This window comes from Chrysemys picta, chromosome 9 (genome assembly GCF_011386835.1).
Source record: "Chrysemys picta bellii isolate R12L10 chromosome 9, ASM1138683v2, whole genome shotgun sequence".
Classification (NCBI taxonomy): Eukaryota; Metazoa; Chordata; order Testudines; family Emydidae; genus Chrysemys; species Chrysemys picta.
Genome location: NC_088799.1, coordinates 57,204,655 through 57,228,649, shown reverse-complemented (window position 1 = coordinate 57,228,649; position 23,995 = coordinate 57,204,655). Strand labels below are relative to the sequence as shown.

Genomic DNA, 23,995 nt, shown 5'->3' with positions numbered 1-23,995 from the left:
AGCCTGCAGCAGGAGCCCCAGGAGTCATTAGGACCAAACTTCTGCCCCCACAGCTGCCTGGCCCTGGGGCCACCTGTCATTGGGGGGGGCCGTGTGCCAGGGCACCCTGTGTTTCACTGTAAATCTGCCTCTGGCCAGTACCAGATGCTTCAGAGGGAATGAACGGACCAGGCAATCAAGTGATCCCCCTATTGTCCAGTCCCAGCTTCTGGCAGTTAGAGGCTTACGACAACCAGAATGTGGGATTGCATCTCTGATCATCTTGACTAATAGCCATTGATGGACTTATCTTCCATAAACTTACCTAAATTTTTTTTTTTACCCCAGTTATGGTTTGGCCTTCACCACAACTCCAGCAATGAGTTCCACAGGTTAACTGTTTGTGTGAAATAGTACTTTCTTTTGGTGGTTTTTAAAAAAGCTGCCTATTAATTTCATTGGGTGATCCCTGGTGCTTGTGTTATGTGAAGGGGTGAATAACACTTCCTTATTCATTTTCTCCTCTATCAACACCAAAATTCAGACAATTGTGGTTAATTTGTTACTTGTAACATCACCAACTGAAAGGAATCAGAGAAAAATATTTGTTCTACACACAGTAATTTAATTGTTTCTCTTGTTGGTGTGAATTCCTCCACAACAGTAGAGAAAAAAAGCCTATTATTTTTTAGACACATTTTTAAAAAATTGGTGTCAAGTATCAGGGGGTAGCCGTGTTAGTCTGTATCTACAAAAACAACAAGGAGTCTGGTGGCACCTTAAAGACTAACAGATTTATTTGGGCATAAGCTTTCGTGAGTAAAAACCTCACTAAAAACCTCACTTCTTCAGATGCAAGTGAGGTTTTTACTCACGAAAGCTTATGCCCAAATAAATCTGTTAGTCTTTAAGGTGCCACCAGACTCCTTGTTGTTTTTAAAAAATTGTAAGTCTCAAAAATTAGCCAACAGGGATTTGGGGGCAGGTATAGTACCCAGGAAATTGGGGGGTAAGGGCATGGCGGAAGCGTTACTTTACTTTGGTTGGGACTTTTTAAAAGCACTCAGCATTGGCTACAGTGGAAGAAGAATTAGGCCAACAGTAAAATTCCCAAATTACCCTTTAAGGATAAGCGTGAGTAATATAATCAGGACAGTAGCCCCTACAATTATTTATTTTGAGAATAAGTTCAGTTTATTTTATTCAGACCATGCATTTTCAATGTGCCACAGATTTACATTGACAAAGTATAACTACCCTGTAGATGTCAGACAAGGTCTGAGGTTTTGGCAACTGCGTAGAGGCAGGTAGGAAAGCATGGGAGATGGTTTGGACTATGGAATAAGCACATTTAGACAGACTTCCTATCAAAATGATAAGCTGTGATTAGTTCCTGTAGATAGCGGTCATAATTAGGTTTCACAGCCCTCATAGCTGTATTTCAAAAATCTGAAGTAATAAGTAAGTCCCATTAAGATGAAGGGGTAGTTATACCTTTCTGAGCTGTTTCAGCCTGTCTGCAGACTTCAGGAAAACAGCTCTGCATAGCTTTACACAGCTGCAATTGGAAGATTATCTTAGACGCTGTAAGAGCTAGGAAATGTTTAGGCTTTTAACAATTCTGGGGTAAGAGGTGAATTCTGTTGCAATTTCAACAGCTGCAGGCTCAGAACACATGGAGGCCCTGGTTAAAGTATATAAATAAAGATTATATAATATTCCATTTTAATGTTCCAGCTGTATTTTGGTTTTCATTCACATGTGAATGCTATTCTCCATTCTATCTCTGCTTCATGTGAGAAAAAGATTACAAACACAGAAACTTGCCAGCTGAGTTCTTCTGAGACATGAGTCCAGACTATCCATTGCCCTATACTTTATATAGCCATTTACACCAGTGCAGAATGGGAATAACACTACTCAGTCAGAATGGTAGCATTTTACACCCACTTTGCACTGGTGTAAATGGCTACAAAAGGTTCAGAATAATGGAGAAATCAGGCCACCCAAAGGCTATTTTGGATGTTAATACCCTCCTAGTTAATAAGAACAGACTGGCACAGGAAATCAGGAGAGAAGTAAGAAAGTTACCAGTATTGCAGCACTTGTTTTGAGGGAAACACTTTGCAGGATTATGAAGGCACTTTAAATGTTAAAGTATTTTTAATGTAGGGCCTACATTTAACCTTAGTGTCCCATTAAGCAAGATAAAAAGCTATTTTAAAAATGTGAGCTTTCCACTGAGGAGAGTACACATTAGCGATGACCCCAGCTGCACCTTTCATCAGGGAAATTTTGTGGTCTAGTCAGTGGATAGAATAGCTTGGAGTAAAGAGATCTGAGTTCTCTTCCTTGCTCTAGCCACTGACTCAGTGATGCTCGGCAAATCATTTCACCTCTGCCTGTGAAATGTGTAAATTAAGCTGATCCCAACTCCAACTGAATACTGAAGTCACTATGTCATATCACAAAGTGAAGGAAGAATCTATTTGATTTTCTGCCATCCATAGAATTCTCTCAAGCATTGCTCCTTGCAGTAATAATTAGCAAGGAGAGTTTCTCAGGATACTACTCAAAAGGAAATTTGCATGGGCAGAAATAGGAAAAATAGCTGACTTCCCTGTTTATCTTTTTGGTGCCAGGAGATATTATTTCTCCCAACACAATATGCACACTCATTTTGTATTATTACTAATAGTAAAATTTAGGGCCCAGCTGCTCTGAGGCATTAAACATATCCCTTGCTTTCCCCCCGTTGTGTGGCTCTTTAAGAAGTTGTCGAAGTGTCATATATGTACAAAAGAGATTTGTTAAAATTAGGGTTGTCAAGCGATTAAAAAAAATTGCGATTAATAACACTGTTAAACAATAATAGAATACCATTTATTTAAATATTTTTGGATGTTTTCTACATTTTCAAATATATTGATTTCAATTACAACACAGAATGCGAAGTGTACAGACCTCACTTTATATTTATTTTTTATTACAAGTATTTGCACTGTAAAAAAACAGAAATAGTATTTTTCAATTCACTTAATACAAGTACCGTAGTGCAATCTCTATCATGAAAGTTGAACTTACAAATGTAGAATTATGTACAAAAAAACTGCATTCAAAAATAAAACAATGTAAAATTTTAGAGCCTGCAAGTCCACTCAGTCATACTTCTTGTTAAGCCAATTGCTCAAACAAGTTTGTTTACATTTGCAGGAGATAATACTGCCCAGTTCTTGTTGACAATGTCACCTGACAGTGAGAACAGGCGTTCACATGGCATTGTTGTAGCCAGCATGGCAAGATATTTACATGCCAGATGCACTGAAGATTCATATATGCCTTCATGCTTCAACCACCATTCCAGTGGACAAGAGTCCATGCTGATGACAGGTTCTGCTCGATAAGAATCCAAAGAAGTGCGGACTGACACATGTTCATTTTCATTATCTGAGTCAGGTGCTACCAGCAGAAGGTTGATTTTCTTTTTTGGTGGTTCAGGTTCTGTAGTTTCCGCACTGGAGTGTTGCTCTTTTAAGACTTCGGAAAGCATGCTCTACACCTCATCCCTGTCAGATTTTGGAAGGCACTTCAGATTCTTAAACCTTAGGTCGAGTGCTGTAGCTATCTTTAGAAATCTCACATTGGTACCTTCTTTGCGTTCTGTCAAATATGCAGTGAAAGTGTTCTTAAAATGAACAACATGTGCCGGGTCATCATCCGAGAATGCTATAACATGAAATATATGGTAGAATGCAGGTAAAACAGAGGAGGGGACACACAATTCTCCCCAAAAGAGTTCAGTCACAAATTTAATTAATGCATTATTTTTTTAATGAGCATCATCAGCATGGAAGCATGTCCTCTGGAATAATGGCCAAAGCATGAAGGGGCATACAAATGTTTAGCATATCTGGCACATAAATGCCTTGCAATGCTGGCTACAAAAGTGCCATGCAAATGCCTGTTCTCACTTTCTGGTGACATTGTAAATAAGAAGAGGGCAGCATTATCTCCTGTAAATGTAAACAAACTTGTTTGTCTTAGGGATTGGCTGAACAAGAAGTAGGACTGAAGTTTTACATTGTTTTGTTTTTGAGTGCAGTTATGTAACAAAAAAAAAACATTTGTAAGTTGCACTTTCAGGAGAAAGAGATTGCAGTACAGTACTTTCAATTCACTGAAGTGAATTGAAAAATACTATTTCTTTATCATTTTTACAGTGCAAATATTTGTAATCAAAAATATATACTTTGATTACAATTACAACACCGAATACAATATATATGAAAATGTAGAAAAACATCCAAAATATTTAGTAAATTTCAAACAATAGAATTATTAATTAACAGTGCAATTAAAACTGCGATTAAGGTCACACAGGAAGTCTGTGGCAGAGCAGGAAAGCTTGACTCAATTCCCTAAGTGCCAGGTTAGTCCCCTAACCAATGAACCATCCTCCTCTCCAGAGAACTATATTTTCGTGATGTCTGAAGCAATTATTACCTCAAAGGCCTTTGTGACTCTGGGCAAATCACAATCGCTCTGGGTCTCTGTTTTCCTTACCCGCCCTTTATTAAGTGCTTTGCAATTCGATAGCGCCTTTCATTTAAAGTTATCAAAGCATTAGAACATTTTATAATTCTGTAAAGCAATATGATGCATGTCAAAGGCACTATATTTATCAGTAAATACATAGGTTTTTTCCTCTGAGGCATAGAGATTTAGTGACCAACTTACAATTCCAGCTGCAACTACTTAAACTAAAATGGCTTCAAGGAGAACCTACGATTAGTGTATCTCAATCAATCTAGATAAAGTCTGGGATCTGGAAGTCAAGCTATGTTTTCTGGTTTGTGCTTTAAAAGTCATTTTGACCCAATTGAGGAGTTTAATGAGTATTGTTAAAGTGCATCTGAGGTGAACGCCATTTTTACACAATTATTTTACAGATGTGAAATGCACTTCAACCATCACAGATTGTTGGCAAAATGTATTAAGGTGCATTTAATTTTTTTATGTTCATTTCAAGATCTTACCTCTTGGATGGCTGTATCAGCTTGCTCTTCGGAGTAGAAGTTCCTCCAACAGATGTTCGTACTTTAACAGGTGAATTTTTGGCTCCAGTGGCCATACTATTGTTTCTTGTAGTGGACGAACTGCTACTAGAAAATCCTGGACTGAGAGTTGAAGACTGTGGCTTTCGGACTCCACTTGCAGGAGTGGTGTAACTGGAAGCTTTTAGTGGCTGCCTTGGTGTCAACAGAGAGTTTGTACATGACCCTGCTTTCACTGGCTGTCGGACTGTTAAGGGAGACTGGCCAGCACTAGAGGAATACCTGAGCTTATTGGGAGTCAGACCTAGATGTGAAGGGGGGAGGTGGCCCCCCATGGGAGAGAGAGAAAAAAAAGAAATAAGTTAGTAATACTGTCATAGAATCATAGAAGATTAGAGTTGGAAGAGACCTCAGGAGGTCATCTAGTCCAACCCCCTACTCAAAGCAGGACCAACCCCAACTAAATCAGCCCAGCCAGGGCTTTGTCAAGGCTGACCTTAGACGTTTTTAAGGAAGGAGATTCCACCACCTCCCTAGGTAACCCATTCCAATGCTTCACCACCCTTCTAGTGAAATAGTTTTCCCTAATATGCAACCTAGACCTTCCCCACTGCAACTTAAGGTCATTGCTCCTTGTTCTGTCATCTGCCACCACTGAGAACAGCCTAGCTCCATCCTCTTTGGAACCCCCCTTTCAGGTAGTTGAAGGCTGCTATCAAATCCCCCCTCATTCTTCTCTTCTGCAGACTAAATAAGCCCAGTTCCCTCAGCCTCTCCTCATAAAATCATGTGCCCCAGGCCCTAATGATTTTCGTTGCCCTCCGCTGGACTCTTTTCAATTTGTCCACATCCTTCTTGAAGTTGGTGGCCCAAAACTAGATGCAATACTCCAGATGTGGCCTCACCAGTGCCAAATAGAGGGAAATAATCACTTCCCTCGATCTGCTGGCAATGCTCCTACTAATGCAGCCCAAGAAGCCGTTAGCCTTCTTGGCAACAAGGGCACATTGTTGACTCATATCCAGCTTCTCGTCCACTGTAATCCCCAGGTCCTATTCTACAGAACTTCTGCCTAGCCAGTCAGTCCCCAGCCTGTAGCCAGGCATAGGATTCTTCCGTCCTAAGTGCAGGTCTCTGCACTTGTCCTTGTTGAACCTCATCAGACTACTTTTGGCCCCAATCATCCAATCTGTCTAGGTCACTATGGACCCTGTCCCTATCCTCTAGCGTATCTACTCATCCGCAAACTTTCTGAGGGTGCAATCCATCCCATCATTTAGCCCATTAATGAAGATGTTGAACAAAAGCAGCCCCAGGACCAACCCCTAGGGCACTCCGCTTGATACTAACTGCCAACTAGACATCACGCCATTGATCACTACCCGTTGAGCCAGACAATCTAGCCAGCTTTCTATCCACCTTATAGTCCATTCATCCAATCCATACTTCTTTAACTTGATGGCAAGAATACTGTGGGAGACCGTATCAAAAGCTTTGCTAAAGTCAAAATATATCTCATCCACCATTTTCCTCATATCCACAGAGCCAGTTATCTCATCATAGAAGGCAGTCAGGTCAGGCATGACTTGCCCTGGGTGAATCCATGTTGACTATTCCTGATCACATTCCTCTCCTCCAAGTGCTTCAAAATGGATTCCTTGAGGACCTGCTCCATGATTTTTCCAGGGACTGAGGTTAGATTGACTGGTATGTAGTTCTCCGGGTTCTCCTTCTTCCCTTTTTTAAAGATGGGCACTATATTTGCCCTTTTCCAATTGTCTGGGACCTCCCCCAATCACCATGAGTTTTTAAAGATAATGGCCAATGACTCTGCAATCACATCAGCCAATTTCCTCAGCACTCTCTGATTCATTAGTTCCGGACCCATTGACTTGTGCATGTCCAGCTTTTCTAAATAATCCTTAACCCGTTCTTTTGCCACCGAGGGCTGGTCACCTCCTCCCCATACTTGCTGCACTGGGCAGCAGTCTGGGAGCTGATCTCATCTGTGACGACCAAGGCAAAAAACATTGAGTTTCAGCTTTTTCCACATCATCTGTCACTAGGTTGCCTCCCTCATTCACTAAGGATCCCACACTTTCCCTGACCTTGTTGCTAACATACCTGTAGAAACCCTTCTTGTTATCCTTCACATCCCTTGCTAGCTACAACTCCAGTTGTGCTTTGGCCTTCCTGATTACACCCCTGCATGCTCGAGCAATATTTTTATATTCCTCCCTAGTCATCTGTCCAAGTTTCCACTTCTTGTAAGCTTCCTTTTTGTGTTTAAGCTCACCGAAGATTTCTCTGTTAAGCCAAGCTAGTCGCCTGCCATATTTGCTATTCTTTCTGCACATTGGAATGGTTTGTTCCCGCATCATCAGTAAGGCTTCTTTAAAATACAGCCAGCTCTCCTGGATTCCTTTCCCCCTCATATTAGCCTTCCAGGGGATCCTGCCAATCAGTTCCCTGAGGGAGTCAAAGTCTGTCCCAAGAATATTTTAGGATGCTGGGCCTTTTAAGAGCCTCAAAGCTGCAGTCAGGCAAATTAAGTTTAACTAAGAACAAAAATAATCATTTTGCCACTTCATTTGTGAAATGATAAAGTGAACTGACTTGTTGATGGTTGCTGAATTCTGGAAAGTCGGCTGCTGGGCACCTGCAAATCTGATTCCAGACTCCGACTGCTTCTTACAGATTCCAGTGAGCGAAGGCTTGTCCTAGCCAGGTTAGGCATACTGTGGCGCATTTCCTCTGAAATATGAATTTCCAATAGAATGTATACTATACAGTAATCAAATTGCCTTCATTGTTTAGTCTATTCCTAGGAAATTGCACACTACCATTTTAATTCAAAATAATAAACAGAGCAAACATAACCAATTGCAGGAGTGGTTTCCATGAAACAGCTATTCTTTCCCTAAATCATTTCCAAGCTATTTTTAATACATAGTATCGTAAAGTTTACAGCCAGCCTACCTTCGTTATTTGTGTATTTTAGCTGGTCTTGCATTGGACTTTGCACAGCTCTCCTTGGGGGTCGAATTCGAGAGGTTGTTGTCCTGCTGTAATCTGCACCTGAAGAAGGGGACTGGCAACGGGGGGAGCCGAGAGGAGATGGCGAGTACCTGTGAGCACTACGATAGGATAGCGAACAATCATAATCATCCTCATCCTCCAGACTATATGTATCAAACTCCTGGTCACTATAGGTGCCTCTCCTCAGAGAGTGAAGGGAAGCACTGGAACTGCGACGGGATACTGAAGCAGAACTTGAAGCACAGTCCTGACGGAGACCTGGAAATGTATAATATATGTCAGATTCACAATAATTTATTAGACCATTTCCCTGCCATACCACAGTAGGGGGAGGGGCGGCACAGATTTTGATGCCTTTATTCACACTGTAGAGTACCTTCCTTCACAAGCATAGATGGAATAAAGTGCGAATCAATGCAAAGGGATCCCTTGATTTGTGCTTTTTGGTCTCCTGTTCTAATTACTATTTGTTATTAGTGGTTTTAACTTTGTAAAACCTTGGTACAAAGGAAGTAAATATTTTCTAGAAGGTTTACATAAGAACCTAAACATCACCTTGCAGTAATCTGATTTACAGAAAGTGGAGAATGGAATTATTATGTAGCCCAACTGCTCGACATTTCTTTGTTCCTCCTCTGCAACTCTATGCAAGAGAGTGACTGGAATTCTCAGCTAGGACCTAATCCAACTCCCAATGAAGTCAATGGAAAGATTGCTATTGATTCCAAAGGGAATCTTTCCATTGACTTCAATGGGAGTTGGATCAAGCCCCTAAAATCCAAACAAGAGGCAATGAGTACATTTTGCCCTTTGCAGCATGTCTAGTGGATTGAGCACAGGACCAGAGCTAGAAATCCAAGTTCTAACTGCAGCCCTCTTAATTCTGGCTCTCTGTTTTTGACTCAGGCTCTGGGCTACACATTAAATGTTGTTGCATGGAAGATGCAAACAGATTTTAAAACATGGTTCTCTAGAAAAATGCTAACATGGTTTTAAATCTCAATGCAGAGAGAACTTCATTTAGGCACAGAGTAAGATTTTCAAAGATACAAATGGTAGACACCTAACTCCAGTTTGGACCTTTCAAAATCTCCTCCACAATCATTTTTATGAAGTGTCGTGAATTGAAAATGTTATCTTATCAACTAGGTTTACGTAGACATCTTAGAGCTGTAGAATTTAAAGTTAACTTATAAAAGAAAATGTAGTAAATTGAAAGTGGGCTATTAAAATCTTGTATGTTTGGACAGTTGAAATCTATCTGCATTTCCCTACAATTTAAATTACAAGACTAACAGAAAGGAAATTGCTGTCACATACTTTCTTCCTGTAGGCGTGCCATAACCTGGACATCAGTCAAGTCCTGCAGCTTGTATCCCATAGAGATGGAGTCATCAGATGTACTCAGCTCGCTGTCTACAGAGGACTGAGAGCTCAGTGCAGAATGCATGCTCAAGTAACCTTCAGAAAAAAAGAAAAGGAGACAAACACAGAACAGTGAGGAGCAGAAAACGCTTTAGACACCCACACAGAACCAGTGATAAACTGCATAATTTTATTCCAATGCCACTTCCAGTCATGATGCAAAGAGATAAAGTTCAGAACAGAGGTGGCCCAGTTTATTTGCTAGGAATAATTTACACAAGTCAGTAATGGCTGCAGAAGGGAGCGTGCTCCACATCTATCAGTAAATTTTATGAGGTAGAGCCTGGCATCGTGCTTTGTGGCCTTCTCATCGAGAGGAAGAGAAATGCTCTTTCTTTAATATGGACTTGAACCCAGAAATAGCTGCCTGAACATTTCTCGGTATTTACTGTTTTTGCACTTTTTTGAGAAAGGTAATGCTGCAGTGCCAATGGTTCAATGTGAACTCTCAGGAGAACTTGCTATGGCATTTACATCTGGCCATAAGAGTGCTAAGATCTGAATCTCTCTCACAGATTCACTGATTGAGTGAAAAGTCATTCAGTTTAATCTCAGGCCTTGGCTACACTTGCAGACGTACAGCGCTGTGAGTTAAACCTGACTTCGTGCAGCTGAGTAGGGAAAGCGCTGCAGTCTGTCCACACTGACAGCTGCCCAGCGCACTGTCGTGGCCACATTTGCGGCAATTGCAGCACTATTGGGAGTGGTGCATTATGGGCAGCTATCCCACAGAGCACCTTTTCCCATTCTGGCGCCGTGGGTTGTGGGAAGGGGGCGTGGGTGCGGGGGATTCTGGGTCCTGTCCCAATGCCCTGTGATGCATCGCTTCGCATCCCAGAAATCCCTTTGTTTCCATCCACCTTTGGCGCCATCTTTCAACGGTTTCTGTGCAGCGCGATCTGTCTGCGGGAAATGGAGTCCGAACTGCTGAAGCGTATGCTGACGAGTCTCGCCAGCACGTCATGTTTGGCTGTCGAACTATTCCTTAAGATCCAAAGTGACAGTGAGAGTGAGGGTGAGGAGTCAGATGATGCTATCGAGTCGCGTAATGCGTACGACACGAAATTGCTTGTGGCATTCATGGACATGCTCAGCACCGTGGAACGCCGCTTTTGGGCTCAGGAAACAAGCACTGAGTGGTGGGATCACATCATCATGGAAGTCTGGGATGACTAGCAGTGGCTGCAGAACTTTCGGATGAGAAAAGCCACTTTCATGGGACTGTGCGAGGAGCTCGTCCCCACCCTGCAGCGCAAGGACACGAGATTGAGACTTGCCCTGCCAGTGGAGAAGCGAGTGGCTATTGCAATCTGGAAGCTGGCAACTCCAGACAGCTACCAGTCGGTCGCAAACCAGTTTGGAGTGGGAAAGTCAACCGTTGGAATCGTGTTGATGCAAGTTTGCAAGACCATTAATCGCATCCTACTCAGAAGAACCGTGACTCTGGGTAACGTGCAGGAAATAGTGGATGGCTTTGCACAAACGGGGTTCCCTAACTGTGGAGGGGCGATAGATGGGACGCACATTCCTATTCTGGCACCACCCCACCTAGGATCCAAGTACGTTAATCGGAAGGGGTATTTCTCTATGGTTCTCCAGGCGCTTGTGGATCACCATGGGCGTTTCATTGACATTAACACAGGCTGGGCCGGAAAGGTGCATGACGCACGCATCTTTTGGAACACTTGGCTGTTCAGGAAGATGCAGGCCGGGACTTTTTTCCCAGAGCGGAAGATCACGGTAGGGAAAGTTGAAATGCCCATTGGGATCCTTGGAGATCCCGCTTACCCGTTAATGCTGTGGCTCATGAAACCCTACACAGGGAGCCTTGACAGCAGCAAGGAACGGTTCAACTACAGGCTGAACCGGTGCCGAATGACTGTGGAGTGTGCCTTTGGCCGTTTAAAGGGCTGCTGGCGATCTCTGTATGGGAAGCTGGACTTGGCCGAAAACAGCAACCCCGCTGTTATATCCGCATGCTGTGCCCTCCATAATATTTGTGAAGGGAAGGGTGAAAGCTTCACTCAGGCATGGACCTCCGAGGTTCAACAGCTGGAGGCTGAATTTGCACAGCCAGAGAGCAGGGCTATTAGAGGGGCCCAGCGCGGGGCTGCAAGGATTAGGGATGCCTTGAGGGAGCAATTTGAGGCAGAAAACCAGCAGTGATATCTGGTGCCCTCCACGGGAGTGAAGTGCAGTAGTTCCAATCTTTAGGAATCAGTGTTTGCTACGCAGACAAGCAGACTTGCAGTGCCTGTTTATTTCCTGGGCTAAGGAGTCTTACTTTATGCAATAATAAAGAATGTTTTCAAACCCGAGTGGGGAACAGTACAATCACAGATTCGTGTATGTCCTGTCTGGGGTGCTGTGCAGTGAGTGCTGCACTTCAGGACAGCTATACTGCATGGTGATGGGGGTTGAGTGCAGAGGGTAAGGGTCGTGGTTTTCAGGGCTGGGTGGTGAAGATACTGGTGTTGGAGGCAGCGGGTGGCGTGAAGAACACGGAAGTTGGGGAAAGTGGGTTGGAGGTGACACTGGGGCACAACGGAAAGAGTTTTGGGACAAGGGCTGTAGAGGGGGGGGAGTGGCGTTTGCGGTACTGCTCCTCTTTCTGCATGGCTACCAGCTCCTCGATAGTGTCTGCTTGGCGCTCCAGGATGCTTATGAGCTTATCAGTGCTTTGCTGCCAGTGCGCGGTGCTTTGCCACCGGTGCACTGCGTTTTCCTGGCGGATCCTGCTTTCTCTCTCCCTCCAGTCCTGTGCTTTCTCATTCTCTTTAATAGATTGCCACACCACTTCTTGCAGCATGTCTTCTTTGCTTTTTCGCGGTCTCTTCCTGAGTCTTTGCAGTCTCTGAGCAGGCGATAAGAGGGACGGCTAAGGTCTCAAGGTTGATGCAGCTGTATAGGCAAAATGCAACATTTAACAGAGGCAGCATTGTTTATACCAGACAGAGTAATGATTCCCCTCGCACTTAAGGAGTAGAAAACACACAGGGTCTTCACAATAGCATAATTTTCCTGTCCAAAACAGAGCACACATATCCCATGGGAGCCTCAAAATGGTGAGTAAGGGGGACTGATTGTTTCAGGGCTGCACTGTCCTCTGGGTTTCTGTGCCTTGGGGAGAGCCAACAGCTTCAGGGGGCACCTACACTGAACACTGTCCCAACATTTTCCACAGGAATTCGTCCTGGACGATATCTCGCTGCTGAGGGTGACCTGGGAAGCAAGGGAGGGTCTTCTACTGCAATGTGGCTTCCACTCTGGTCCATATGCAGCTTGCCTGTGTGCAGCAATGGTCCCCCCCACCCCTCGCGGCACAGTGGTGTGGACACATTAGCCTGGCTGGGACAAGGACCACGGTGGCTCTCCTGATAAACCTGCGCAAGCGCATTGCACACGTTCTGGATGAGACATTCAAGGAGATTACCGAGGCCGATTACCGCGATGTGATAAACCGCATCAATGCACTGTTCCGCATCTAGGCATGCATGCCTAACCCTCCTCTCTCAAAGTGCCCGCACTGAAAAAATTCCTTCCCCAAAAAAAACAAAAAACAAAAAAACACGCTTACCGGGAACCTGCTCTTCTGTTTGTCCTCCACCAAGTACCAGCCGCTGCAACGGCTACCTTCCTCCTGGCTTGAGAAGAGCTCCTGGCTGCATGGCTCCAGGGATTCCGGGGTGTCTCCATCCGGCCCACCACCATCACTCCCATTTTCCTCCTCCTCCTCCTCCTCCCCCGCCACACCGGCTCTGAAGTGTCCATGGTGGTGCTCGGAGTGGAGGTGGGGTTAACCCCAAGTATCGCATCCAGCTCTTTGTAGAATCAGCAGGTCGCGCGGGGAGCACCCGAGCAGCCGTTTGCATCACGGGCTTTGCGGTAGGCACTCCGCAGCTCCTTCACTTTAATCCTGCACTGCAGGGCGTCCCGGTCATGGCCCCTTTCCATCATGTCTTTTGATACCTTCCCGAAGGTATCGTAATTCCTACGGCTGGAGCGCAGCTGGGACTGGACAGCTTCCTCCCCCCAAACACTGATGAGGTCCAGCAACTTGCCATTGCTCCATGCTGGGGCTCGCTTGGCGCGTGGAGGCAAGGTCACCTGGAAAGATTCGCAGATAGCACTCCTCGCCACGCCGGGCTGAGCAAACAGGAAGGGGATTTTTTAAATTCCCGGGGAATGTAAAGGGTCGGTCACATGGTTGGTTACCTGAGGCCAGGGCAGTAGAGTTTGAACTGATGACCAGAGTGGCTACAACAGGCATTGTGGGATACTGCCGAATAATTCTGGAGGCCATTCACAGTGCATTGGGCGGCCACACTGGCGCCGCAGCTCTGCAGCGGCAGCGCTGCACTCGCTATTCCTCTCGGAGAGGTGGAGTACATGCAGTGCTGCAACCACGGAGATACAGCGCTGCAAATGCCTTGCCAACGTGGACGGGGAGTGAGTTACAGCACTGGGGGCGGCTTTACAGCGATGCAACTCGCAAGTGTAGCCAAGGCCTCTGTGACCCAATGGAAGGCAAAAAGCCCTCCTGTACTATTCAAATTACGAAGAATTACAACAGTGAGTTTGTTCTATGTGAGACAAGCTGGTCGTATAATATCCTTATGCAATGGTAGGTTTTATACTAGGTACTTGCTATCTCATCCTCTGTTTTCCTCACCCCTGTTTGTTTCTGCCACTTTTTGCATCTTGTCATAAACCAAGACTGTGAAACTCTTTATCTATTTGTACAACATCTAGTACAATGAAATCCTGATTGGGACCTTTACATTGCTGTAATATAAATAATAAAATACAAATTAGCAGGCTCTCTCTCTGATTAAGGAGAGAAATTTCTACTACAGGCACATACATGAATGAAAAAATTCATTTCAAATGAAAGCATTCATGATTTGTAATGTGAAAATTTACCTAATATCATTTGTTTAATGATCTAAGTTTTGAAAATCAATATTTTCCCACAGTACATTTATGAGATATTCCAATAGTTTACAGCAGGATAAGTATTATGAATACAGAGCAGTTTACTGGCATACATTTGTTGGCGAAAGACATTTTCCTTACTTACTAGTTGTTTTTGGTGAACTAGTTATACTAGTATTCATCCTCTGGTCTCAGGCAAATGGCAGTCAATCCAACATAGAATTGTTTGTACTCTGGCCTTTCTTCCCTTGTATTTTCTCCTCCTGCTTGGCAGCAGAGGAATGACTGCTAAAGGGTAGCTTCTTATCCCACTTTATTAACCTAGCAGCCTAGTTAACATATCTCCATCCTCTTTTTCCATTTCATAAATACTGGATAAAAATAACACTAAATACTTTTTAGTTCACATGAAAAGCAATGTCACCGGAGGGGTGGGGGAGGGGGGGAATTGAGAAGGGGAGAAGAAATCCAAGGGTGTGAACATCTCTACATGGCAATTGCCTGCCTCCTCGCTGATTCACATGACAAATTACCATAGTGTGCACTAGAAGCAACCAAATGCCAAAATACAGAGATGCAGATCCCATTACTTGTACAGTTATTTTAGGGCTGGAGAGAGAGAGAGAAATGAATCCCAAACCAATAATAACTGCCCCTATATAACGGTTTGGACTGAGGAAGCAAACCAGCAAAAGAGAAGAACCTTAAGAATGTGCAAAATACAGGCTCGCAAGATTCTGTGCTTGTCTTATAGGAGTTGATATCACTAACATCTAAAGTAGGGTGAAGAGTGCAGCTTCCTGCTCAGAGTTAGGGATTAGCAATCATCGGCTATAAAGGGGAAACAAAACCACAGGGTCCTAAACTCCAGAACTCTTGCCAGACAAGTGAAGATCCGATTAAAAGTCTATCATGAGGCTTCTGATGCACCTATTGTATATAGGCCACCATTTGCAGCCTGCCTTTTTTACCTCAGATCATGTAGTTTCAGTAGAAATTATCAAAATTTCTTGAAAGCCTTTTCTACACTAGAAAACTGAACTGTGGCTAAAAGTAATTTTCAGCAATGGTTTCTCCCAAATGGCACTGAAAATGCTAATCTAAAGCAGGCAAAAACTGTTTTCAAAGCCAGTTCAGGAGGAAACATCACTAAATATCCATTTTAAGCAATGGTTAATTTCCTAATGTAGACAGAACTTAAGGTAGTAGTGACAGAATCTCCATGTCATTTCCTCAAGATGCTCCCTTTGGGTTGAGCAATATTTTGAAAGAAGAAGGATGTTCCAGGGCCTAGGGCAGGGATTGGCAACCTTTGGCATGCGGCTCGCCAGGCCAGGCTAAGCACCCTGGCGGCCAGGCTAAGCACCCTGGCGGCCAGGCTAAGCACCCTGGCGGCCAGGCTAAGCACCCTGGCGGCCAGGCTGTTTGTTTACCTGCTGCGTCCGCAGGTTCGGCCGATTGCGGCTCCCACTGGCCGCGGTTCACCACTCCAGGCCAATGGGGGCGGTGGGAAGCGGTGGCCAGCACATTCCTCGGCCCACGCTGCTTCCCGCAGCCCCTGTTGGCCTGGGACAGCGAACCGCAGCCAGTGGGAGCCGCGATCGGCTGAACCTGTGGACATGGCAGGTAAACAAACCGGCCTGGCCCGCCAGGGTGCTTACCCTGACGAGCCGCGTACCAATGGTTGCCGATCCCTGGGCCAAGGCATTAGTCTAGGACTTGGGAGACTCGTTTTCCATCTATAACAGCGGTTCTCAAACTTTAGCAACCCGAGGACCCCCATTTTGATTTTAAAATTTTCCGATCCTCCCCCCCAATTACCCCACTCCACCCCTTCCTCCAAGGCCCCACACCGCTCCACCTCGCCTTTCCTCTTCCCACCCCTTCCCCAAAGCGCACCCCATCCCAGCTCTTCCGCCTCCCTCCCAGCGCTTCCTGCATGCTGCTGAACAGCCATTACCCAGCATGCAGGAGATGCTGGGAGAGAGAGGGAGGAGTTGATCAGCGGGGCCCATGGACCCCCTGGAGTACCCTCATGGACCCCCAGAGGTCCACAGACCCCAGTTTGAGAAACACTGATCTATAAAATAGCAATAACTGCTCTTCCCTACTTCACGGTGTGTTGGGAGTGTAGCATTATACCCCATATTCTTCATAGTCATATTATGATACGAGTATGTCATAATTATGATGTATTTTGTACAATATAAGACATCTGAGATATCATTGGAAAGGTTATGATTTCGTAAATATGATTATCTAACTTGTATGCATGTATCATTCTGGTATCTGAAATTAGGAATATTGTCTATACATCTATTACAAATTTGTTTGCATTCTGTCTAGTGGGCATTCCCCAGCTGCAATCAGTCTAGATGGCTAGCTGGGAAGGGCCATTAGGGAAAACAATAGAAGATGCTAATCTCCCACCGGGGAGCCTTCCCGAGGAGCCTTCCTGAGGATGCTACGAACAGCCTCTGACTCATGGCTGTTATGGCCCTACAGAGACGTGACCAAGTCACCTGGTACTGGACTCCATCACAGAATACTAGAATTTTTCCACTGACAGGCATGGGAACTAAAGTTGGAGACAAAGGGTTCCCGCCATATGCAAAAGCTATTTAAGGCAGGGAAGTAACATCATTGTGGTACTTCATTAACTCCCCGCCCAAAGGAGACTCTTGGAAACACCTGAGAAACGAGGATTTAACTGGGGGAGAAGAGCTGAACACAGGTTAGAGGGATTTCTAGCCTATAAAAGTAACACCTGGAGTTTTAAGCTGCAAGCAAGTGCAGCTTGGCCTCAAGAATCTCTGCAAACTGCCTAAACCAACAATTAGGGTGAGAATTTGCTACTCATTTCCAATTTCTTTAGTATATTAAGCTTATGTTGCATTTTTGTTTTATTTGCTAGGTAATCTGCTTTGATCTGAATGCTATCCCTTATAATCACTTAAAATCTATCTTTTGTAGTTAATAAACTTATTTTTGTTTTGTCTAAAACCAATGTTTGGAAATAATGGGGGGGGAAGGCAGAAACCTGTTGCATATCTTTCTCCACATTGAGAGAGGGGGCGAATTTCTTGAGCTTATGCTGTACAGTTTTCTGTGCAGTGCAAGACAGTATAATTTTGGGTTTACCCTCCAAAGGGGAGCATGCACTTAAGAAACTGGGCAGTTCTTTAGCTAAGCCTTCCTATGCAGAGCGGACCTCAGTATCTCTGTGTAGCTGCAGCTGGATGTACCCCTATCTGTATGTGTGCTGGAGGGGGCTTGAGAGCCTGTCTCAGCAGTACAGTGTAAAGGGAGCCCAGGCTGGAGGGTCAAGCGGGCTCAGTGGTACCCCAGTTCCAGGTGGCACCCCAGGGGGAACGTGTCACAGGGAGGATAACTGCATTAAATTCCTTGACTTTAACAAAGCTTTTGATATGGTCTACCACAATATTCTAGCCAGCAAGTTAAAGAAGTATGGATTGGATGAATGGACTATAAGATGGATAGAAAGCTGGCTAGATCGTTGGGCTCAACGGGTAGTGATCAATGGCTCCATGTCTAGTTGGCAGCCGGTTTCAAGCGGAGTGCCCCAAGGGTTGGTCCTGGCGCCGGTTTTGTTCAATATCTTCATTAATGATCTGGAGGATGGCGTGGACTGCACCCTCAGCAAGTTTGCAGATGACACTAAACTGGGAGGAGTGGTAGATACACTGGAGGGTAGGGATAGGATACAAAGGGACCTAGACAAATTAGAGGATTGGGCCAAAAGAAACCTGATGAGGTTCAACAAGGACAAGTGCAGAGTCCTGCACTTAGGACAGAAGAATCCCATGTACTGCTACAGACTAGGGGCCGAATGGCTAGGTAGCAGTTCTGCAGAAAAGGATCTAGGGGTTACAGTGGACAAGAAGCTGGATATGAGTCAACAATGTGCCCCTGTTGCCAAGAAGGCTAAACGGCATTTTGGGCTGTATAAGTAGGGGCATTGCCAGCAGACTGAGGGACGTGATCATTCCCCTCTATTCAACATTGGTGAGGCCTCAACTGGAGTATGTGTCAAGTTTTGGGCCCCACACTACAAGAAGGATGTGGAAAAATTGGAAAGAATCCAGCAGAGGGCAACAAAAATGATTAGGGGGCTGGAGCACATGACTTATGAGGAGAGGCTGAGGGAACTGGGATTGTTTAGTCTGCAGAAGAGAAGAATATGGGGGGATTTGATAGCTGAAAGGGGGTTCCAAAGAGGATGGATCTAGACTGTTCTCAGTGGTACCAGATGACAGAACAAGGAGTAATGGTCTCAAGCTGCAGTGGGGGAAGTTTAGGTTGGATATTAGGAAAAATGTTTTCACTAGGAGGGTGGTGGAATCTTTTCACTGGAATGGGTTACCTAGGGAGGTGGTGGAATCTCCTTCCTTAAACACCTCTAAGGTCAGGCTTGACAAAGCCCTGGCTGAGATGATTCAGTTGGGGATTAGTCCTGCTTTGAGCAGGGGGTTGGACTAGATGACCTCCTGAGGTCCCTTCCAACCCTGATATTCTATGATTCTATGACAAAGACGGTGAGGCACTCCTATGGTAGGAGGAGCAATACAAGATAAACAGACGTTCTGTATCTTTAAAACAGACACTTTCAGTACAATGACCTTTTCCTCTTTGTCTGTATCTTTTCAAAGACATCAAAGATATTTCCAGCAGCTAAGCAAAAGTAGCAAGGATGTGGTGCATTGAAAAAAACAGCACAATGTTCTTCCAAAGACATTACCTTCCACCCTAAGAGGGCAAAATGGAACTACTCTAGACTGGCCAGTAGCCAGCAACAAACTCTGGGTGTTCTATATGCAAAGTTTGTTCTGAGAAAGGACTGCAGAGTTTTAACTTTGCATTAGTTATTCATGATGCACTTATCTTTGACAATCCTACTGACCAGTGACTTACTAAAATAAAAGCATTACCATACTTCTGTTTTTGTTCTGGTATTCCACAACAGATTTTACACTTCATTAACTGAGGGCAAGTGTACACTAAAAAATTAAGTCGATCTAAGTTACATTGACCTACAGCCACTGCAGTAATTAAATCACTTTTGCATGTTCACACTACACTCCTTGTGTCGACGGTGTGTGTCCTTACCAGGAGCACGTCAACCAATTTAAAACTGTCAGCGTAGGGCATTGTGGGATGGCTTCTGAAAGGCAGCAACAGGTTCAGGCGGGACGGCAACTGCCACGCCGGGGCAACTGCCAGGCTTGTGAGAGTCCCGTACCAATGTTGCCTGGGCCATGCCAGGGCAATCAGGAGGACCCAGGCCCTGTCCGTTTTTATCTTCTCCAAGACCTTGCCAATCAACGGGATCGGGGGGAAGGCACAGAGAAGCTGGCCCGACCAAGATAGGAGGAAGACATCGGAGATGGTACCCGCATCCAACCCCCCCTCGGAGCAGAAGCGAGGACACTGGTGGTTCTGCCGTGTTGCAAACAGGTCCACCTTGGGAAAATCCTGTGCACCACCTCTGGGTGTAGTGACCACTCGTGCTGAGAGGAGAAGTCTTAGCTCAGGCGATCCACCCGTGAGTTCCGGTCACCCGGTAAGTGGTGGGCTTCCAGGCAAATATTGTGGGCTATACAGAAGTCCCACAGCCTGAGGGCTTCCTGGCAGACGGCAGAGGAGCAGGCCCCGCCTTGCCTGTTGATGTAAAACATCAAGGCCGTGTTGTCCGTGAGAACCCTGACCACTCTGCCCTCCAGGTGCGAGCAGAAGGCCGCACATGCCAGACGGACCACCCTGAGCTCCTTGACGTTTATATGCAGGGCAAGGCCCTGCGCGGACCACACACCTTGGATCTGAACGTTCCCCACATGGGCTCCCCACCCCAGGTCCGACGCATCTGACACCAGTTCCACTGATGGGGGCCTGCCCCTGAATGGGACCCTGTGGAGCATGTTCCCCGCGGAGGACCACCATTGTAGGGAGGTGATCACCGGTTCAGGCACAGTGAGGACCTTGTCCATCCTGTCTCTGGAATGGGAGAACACCGAGGCCAATCAGAGCTGGAGGAGCCTCATCCTGAGTCTAGTGTGGCGAACCTCATATGTGCACACCAACATGTGACCCAAGAGCTGGAGGCATGCTCTGGCTGTGGTCATAGGGAACCTTGTGACTGTGCCAAGGAGGTCCCTTAGGGTCTCAAACCTGTCCGGGGGGAGGGAGGCCCTGGCCGATGTCGCGTCCAGGACTGCCCCAATAAACCCTATGCGCTGCACTGGGACTAACGTGGACTTGGTGTTGTTTACCAACAGGCCCAGGGTGACGCACGTGGACAGAAGGAGTTCCACATGATCCCGCACCTGCAACCTGGAGCTGCCCTTGACCAGCCAGTCGTCGAGAAAGGGGAAGATCTGGACCCCGCGATGTCTGAGATAGGCTGCTACCACAGACATGTACTTTGTGAATACCCTGGGAGCAGTGGACAGGCCAAACGGGAGGACAGTAAATTGGTAGTGTTCCTGCCCAACCATGAAACGGATGAAACGTCTGTGCCCCTCTAAAATATGAATGTGGAAGTACGTATCCTGCAGTTCGAGGGCGGCGTACCAGTCCCCGGGATCCAGGGAGGAGATGATGGAGGCCAGAGACACCATGCAAAACTTGAGCTTTACCATGTACTGGTTCAGGCCTCGCAAGTCCAGGATGGGCCTGAGCCCACCTTTGGCCTTTGGAATAAGGAAGTCGCGGGAGTAGAAACCCTTGCGTCTGAACTCCGCTGGTACCACTTCCATCGCTCCTAGGCCAGGGAGCCGTCCCACCTCCTGCTTGACCAGAGCCTCGTGGGAGGGGTCCCCCAGGAGGGATGGGGACGGACGGTGGGTGGGATAGAGGAAAACTGGAGGGTGTAACCCCTGGAGACGGTGTTGAGGACCCATTGGTCCAAGGTCAGCCACGACCACTCTGGGAGAAAAGCACACAACCGGTTGGAGAAGGGAAGCTTTATTGCGGGTGGATCCCTTGTACGAACTAGTAAGTTACCCCTGGGCGTCCTGTCGAAACTGATGCTTTCCTGCCTGTTTGCCCTTGGAGGGCCCAGGTTGGGGCACAGACCGGGATTGCCTCTGTAGGCATTTCTTATAGTCCCTTGACTTTTTATAAGGGGACTCATATTTAGCGTGGGTGGCCTAGGTGGGAGCCTGCTGCAGCTTAAACTTGGTCCTGGCTGGAGCCGGGACATAGAGACCAAGGGTCTTAGGCATCGTGCGGGAATCTTTCAGGCCCTGCAATTTCACGTCCATCTGTTCTGCAAATGGCCTTGCCATCCAACGGAAGGTCCTGTAACGAGTTATGCGCCTCGCTGGATAGCCCAGACAGCAGGAGCCACGATGCCCTCCTCTTGGACGCCACGGAGGCCATAGACCTTGCAGCTGTATCCGCAGCATCCGACGCTGACTGCAGGGTTGCCCTGGCAGCCACTGTACCCTCCTCCACCGGAGCCTTAAACTCCTTCTTGTCACGCTCTTGGAGAGAGTCCTTGTATCTTCCCAGGAGGGCTTAGTGGTTCGCCACCCTTAAGTGGAAACTCAAGGATGAATAAACCTTTCTCCCGAATAGATCCAGTCTCCTTGAGCCTTTATTCTTAGGAGTAGGGGCCGGTTGGCCCTGCTTCTCCCTGTGGTTCACCGACTCAACCATCAGTTAGTTGGGGGCAGGGTAGGTGTACAGGTATTCATGCCTCTTGGCAGGCACGAAGTACTTCCGTTCCGCCCTCTAAAAGATAGGGGGCAAGGAAGCCGGGGTTTGCCAAAAGGCGTTCAAAATCTTTGCCACCCCTTCATGGAGCGGGAGGGCGCTGAGGCCAAGAGGATGTTGAAGAGGGAGTCCGAGGGTTCCTCCACCTCCTCGGCTTCAAGGTTAAGGCTTGATGCCACCCTTTTCAACTGTTCCTGGTGGGCTTTAGAGTCCTCCTGCAGGACAGGCGGAGGAGGGGCCGTAATCGCCTCATCAGCGGAGGATGAGGATAGAGGTGCGGTACTCTGCGAACCCATCGGTGCCGCAGACCCCACCACTTGGTCCCCCTCCGGGCATGGAGCTGGTGATGAATGCCCCACCAACTCCTTCCTGGGAGGCTGAGATAGGGAGGCCGATGATCTCTCCGAGGCTCCGGCCACCTAGCGAGCCACTACTGGGGGCTGCATTGGGGGGCCACGGGGCCCATTGGTACCACAGTGCTGGCCAAGGAGCCCGGTGCCACTGCACCTGCTGTGGCACCAGTGGAGCAGGCTGTTCAGCCTGAATAGCCTGTCCCAACAACTAACGACTGCGAAGGGAGGCTGGGCTGGCATTCAACCTGCCGCTATCGCAGGACCGGGAGGAGCAGTAGCATCGGGAATGGTGCAGACAACGAGACCATGATCCCGGTGTGGAGGAGCAGGAGTACTGCCAGTAGCAGCTGCTCCGCAATCGGCTCCGACGGACAGATCTGCGACGGCGTGGTGCCAGCGATCTACACCTGTAACGCGGGAGCGGTGCCACGGCAGGGACCTCGAGCGAGACGAAGAACGGGAACAGCATCGATGACCGTACTGCGACAGGCTACGGTAGCCTCTCGGAGACTATGGTCCCTTGAGGCGGAGCGGTGCCTGGAACCCCTACCTGTCGGTACCCAGCCAGACAACCTGGGGATCGACGGGGACCGGCGTGGACTGCACACGGGGCAGTTGCTGAGCGGCGAACGGCATCAGGAACATTCCCTAGACCGTGAATGGTACCGACCAGGCGGCAACTGCGGGAATCCAAGTGGTGGCTTGCCTCTGGACTGGGGAGACAAAGGTGGTGGTGCCCTTGGTACTGGCGGAGACATAACGTCCTGGGCCGCTTACAGAGGCCGACGGGGACAGAGAACTGCCCAACGTGGGTCTAGTCTCTGCCCCGGTCTTACTCCGGTGTCTCGGTGGAGAAGACCTCTTCTTTGCTTTCTTGGAATGTCCTGAGGACGGGAAGCGGTGCTGGCTGGTGGAAGGCACCGAAGGGTCACTGCGCACTGATGCCGCGGTGCTCGGTGCTGACTCGGAGCGGCGCAACAGAGTCAGGGTCAAGGCCGACTCCATTAAAATGGCTCGGAGCCGAATGTCCCATTCCTTCTTGGTCCGAGGCTTGAAGGATCTGCAAATCTTGCAGTGATCGCTGAGATGGGTTCCCCCAGACAGCATAAACAGTCAGCGTGCGGATCACTCATGGGCATTGCCCACTTGCAAGTGTCGCACAACTTAAAGCCCGGGGGATGCCCCGACCCAGGCGCACTAAACTAACTCTAAACTAAACTACTTTAACTACAGGTACTACTAACTATGAACTAATAGCATCCAAGAGGGAAGCTGCAGCCAACCTGGAGCAGAGCAGTTCCGATGCACCTTCACTGGCGGCAAGAAGGAACTGAGAGTGGGGGGAGCATACAGCGCCCCTTATACCGCACCATAGAGGCGCCACTCCAGGAGTTGCTAGGGGCACTCCCCTATGGGAACTGCTAGGGGAAAAATTTCCTGCACCGTTGCACATGGCGAGCACGCACACCTATTGTG

At 47.0% G+C, this 23,995-nt stretch overlaps 1 protein-coding gene across 6 annotated transcripts in view; it reads right to left on the bottom strand.

Moving 5' to 3' along the window:
- LOC101935985 (SLAIN motif-containing protein-like) overlaps positions 1-23,995 on the bottom strand; it is a 98,389-nt gene that overhangs the window by 2,477 nt on the left and 71,917 nt on the right. For all 6 annotated transcript variants that reach the window (XM_065556258.1, XM_005311322.4, XM_005311326.5 and 3 more), the window contains 4 exons: positions 9,393-9,533; positions 8,013-8,330; positions 7,650-7,787; positions 5,016-5,337 (listed from right to left, as the gene is read on the bottom strand). In XM_065556258.1, the coding sequence (XP_065412330.1) occupies positions 5,016-5,337; positions 7,650-7,787; positions 8,013-8,330; positions 9,393-9,533 (919 nt within the window). The remainder of the gene's footprint in view (positions 1-5,015; positions 5,338-7,649; positions 7,788-8,012; positions 8,331-9,392; positions 9,534-23,995) is intronic.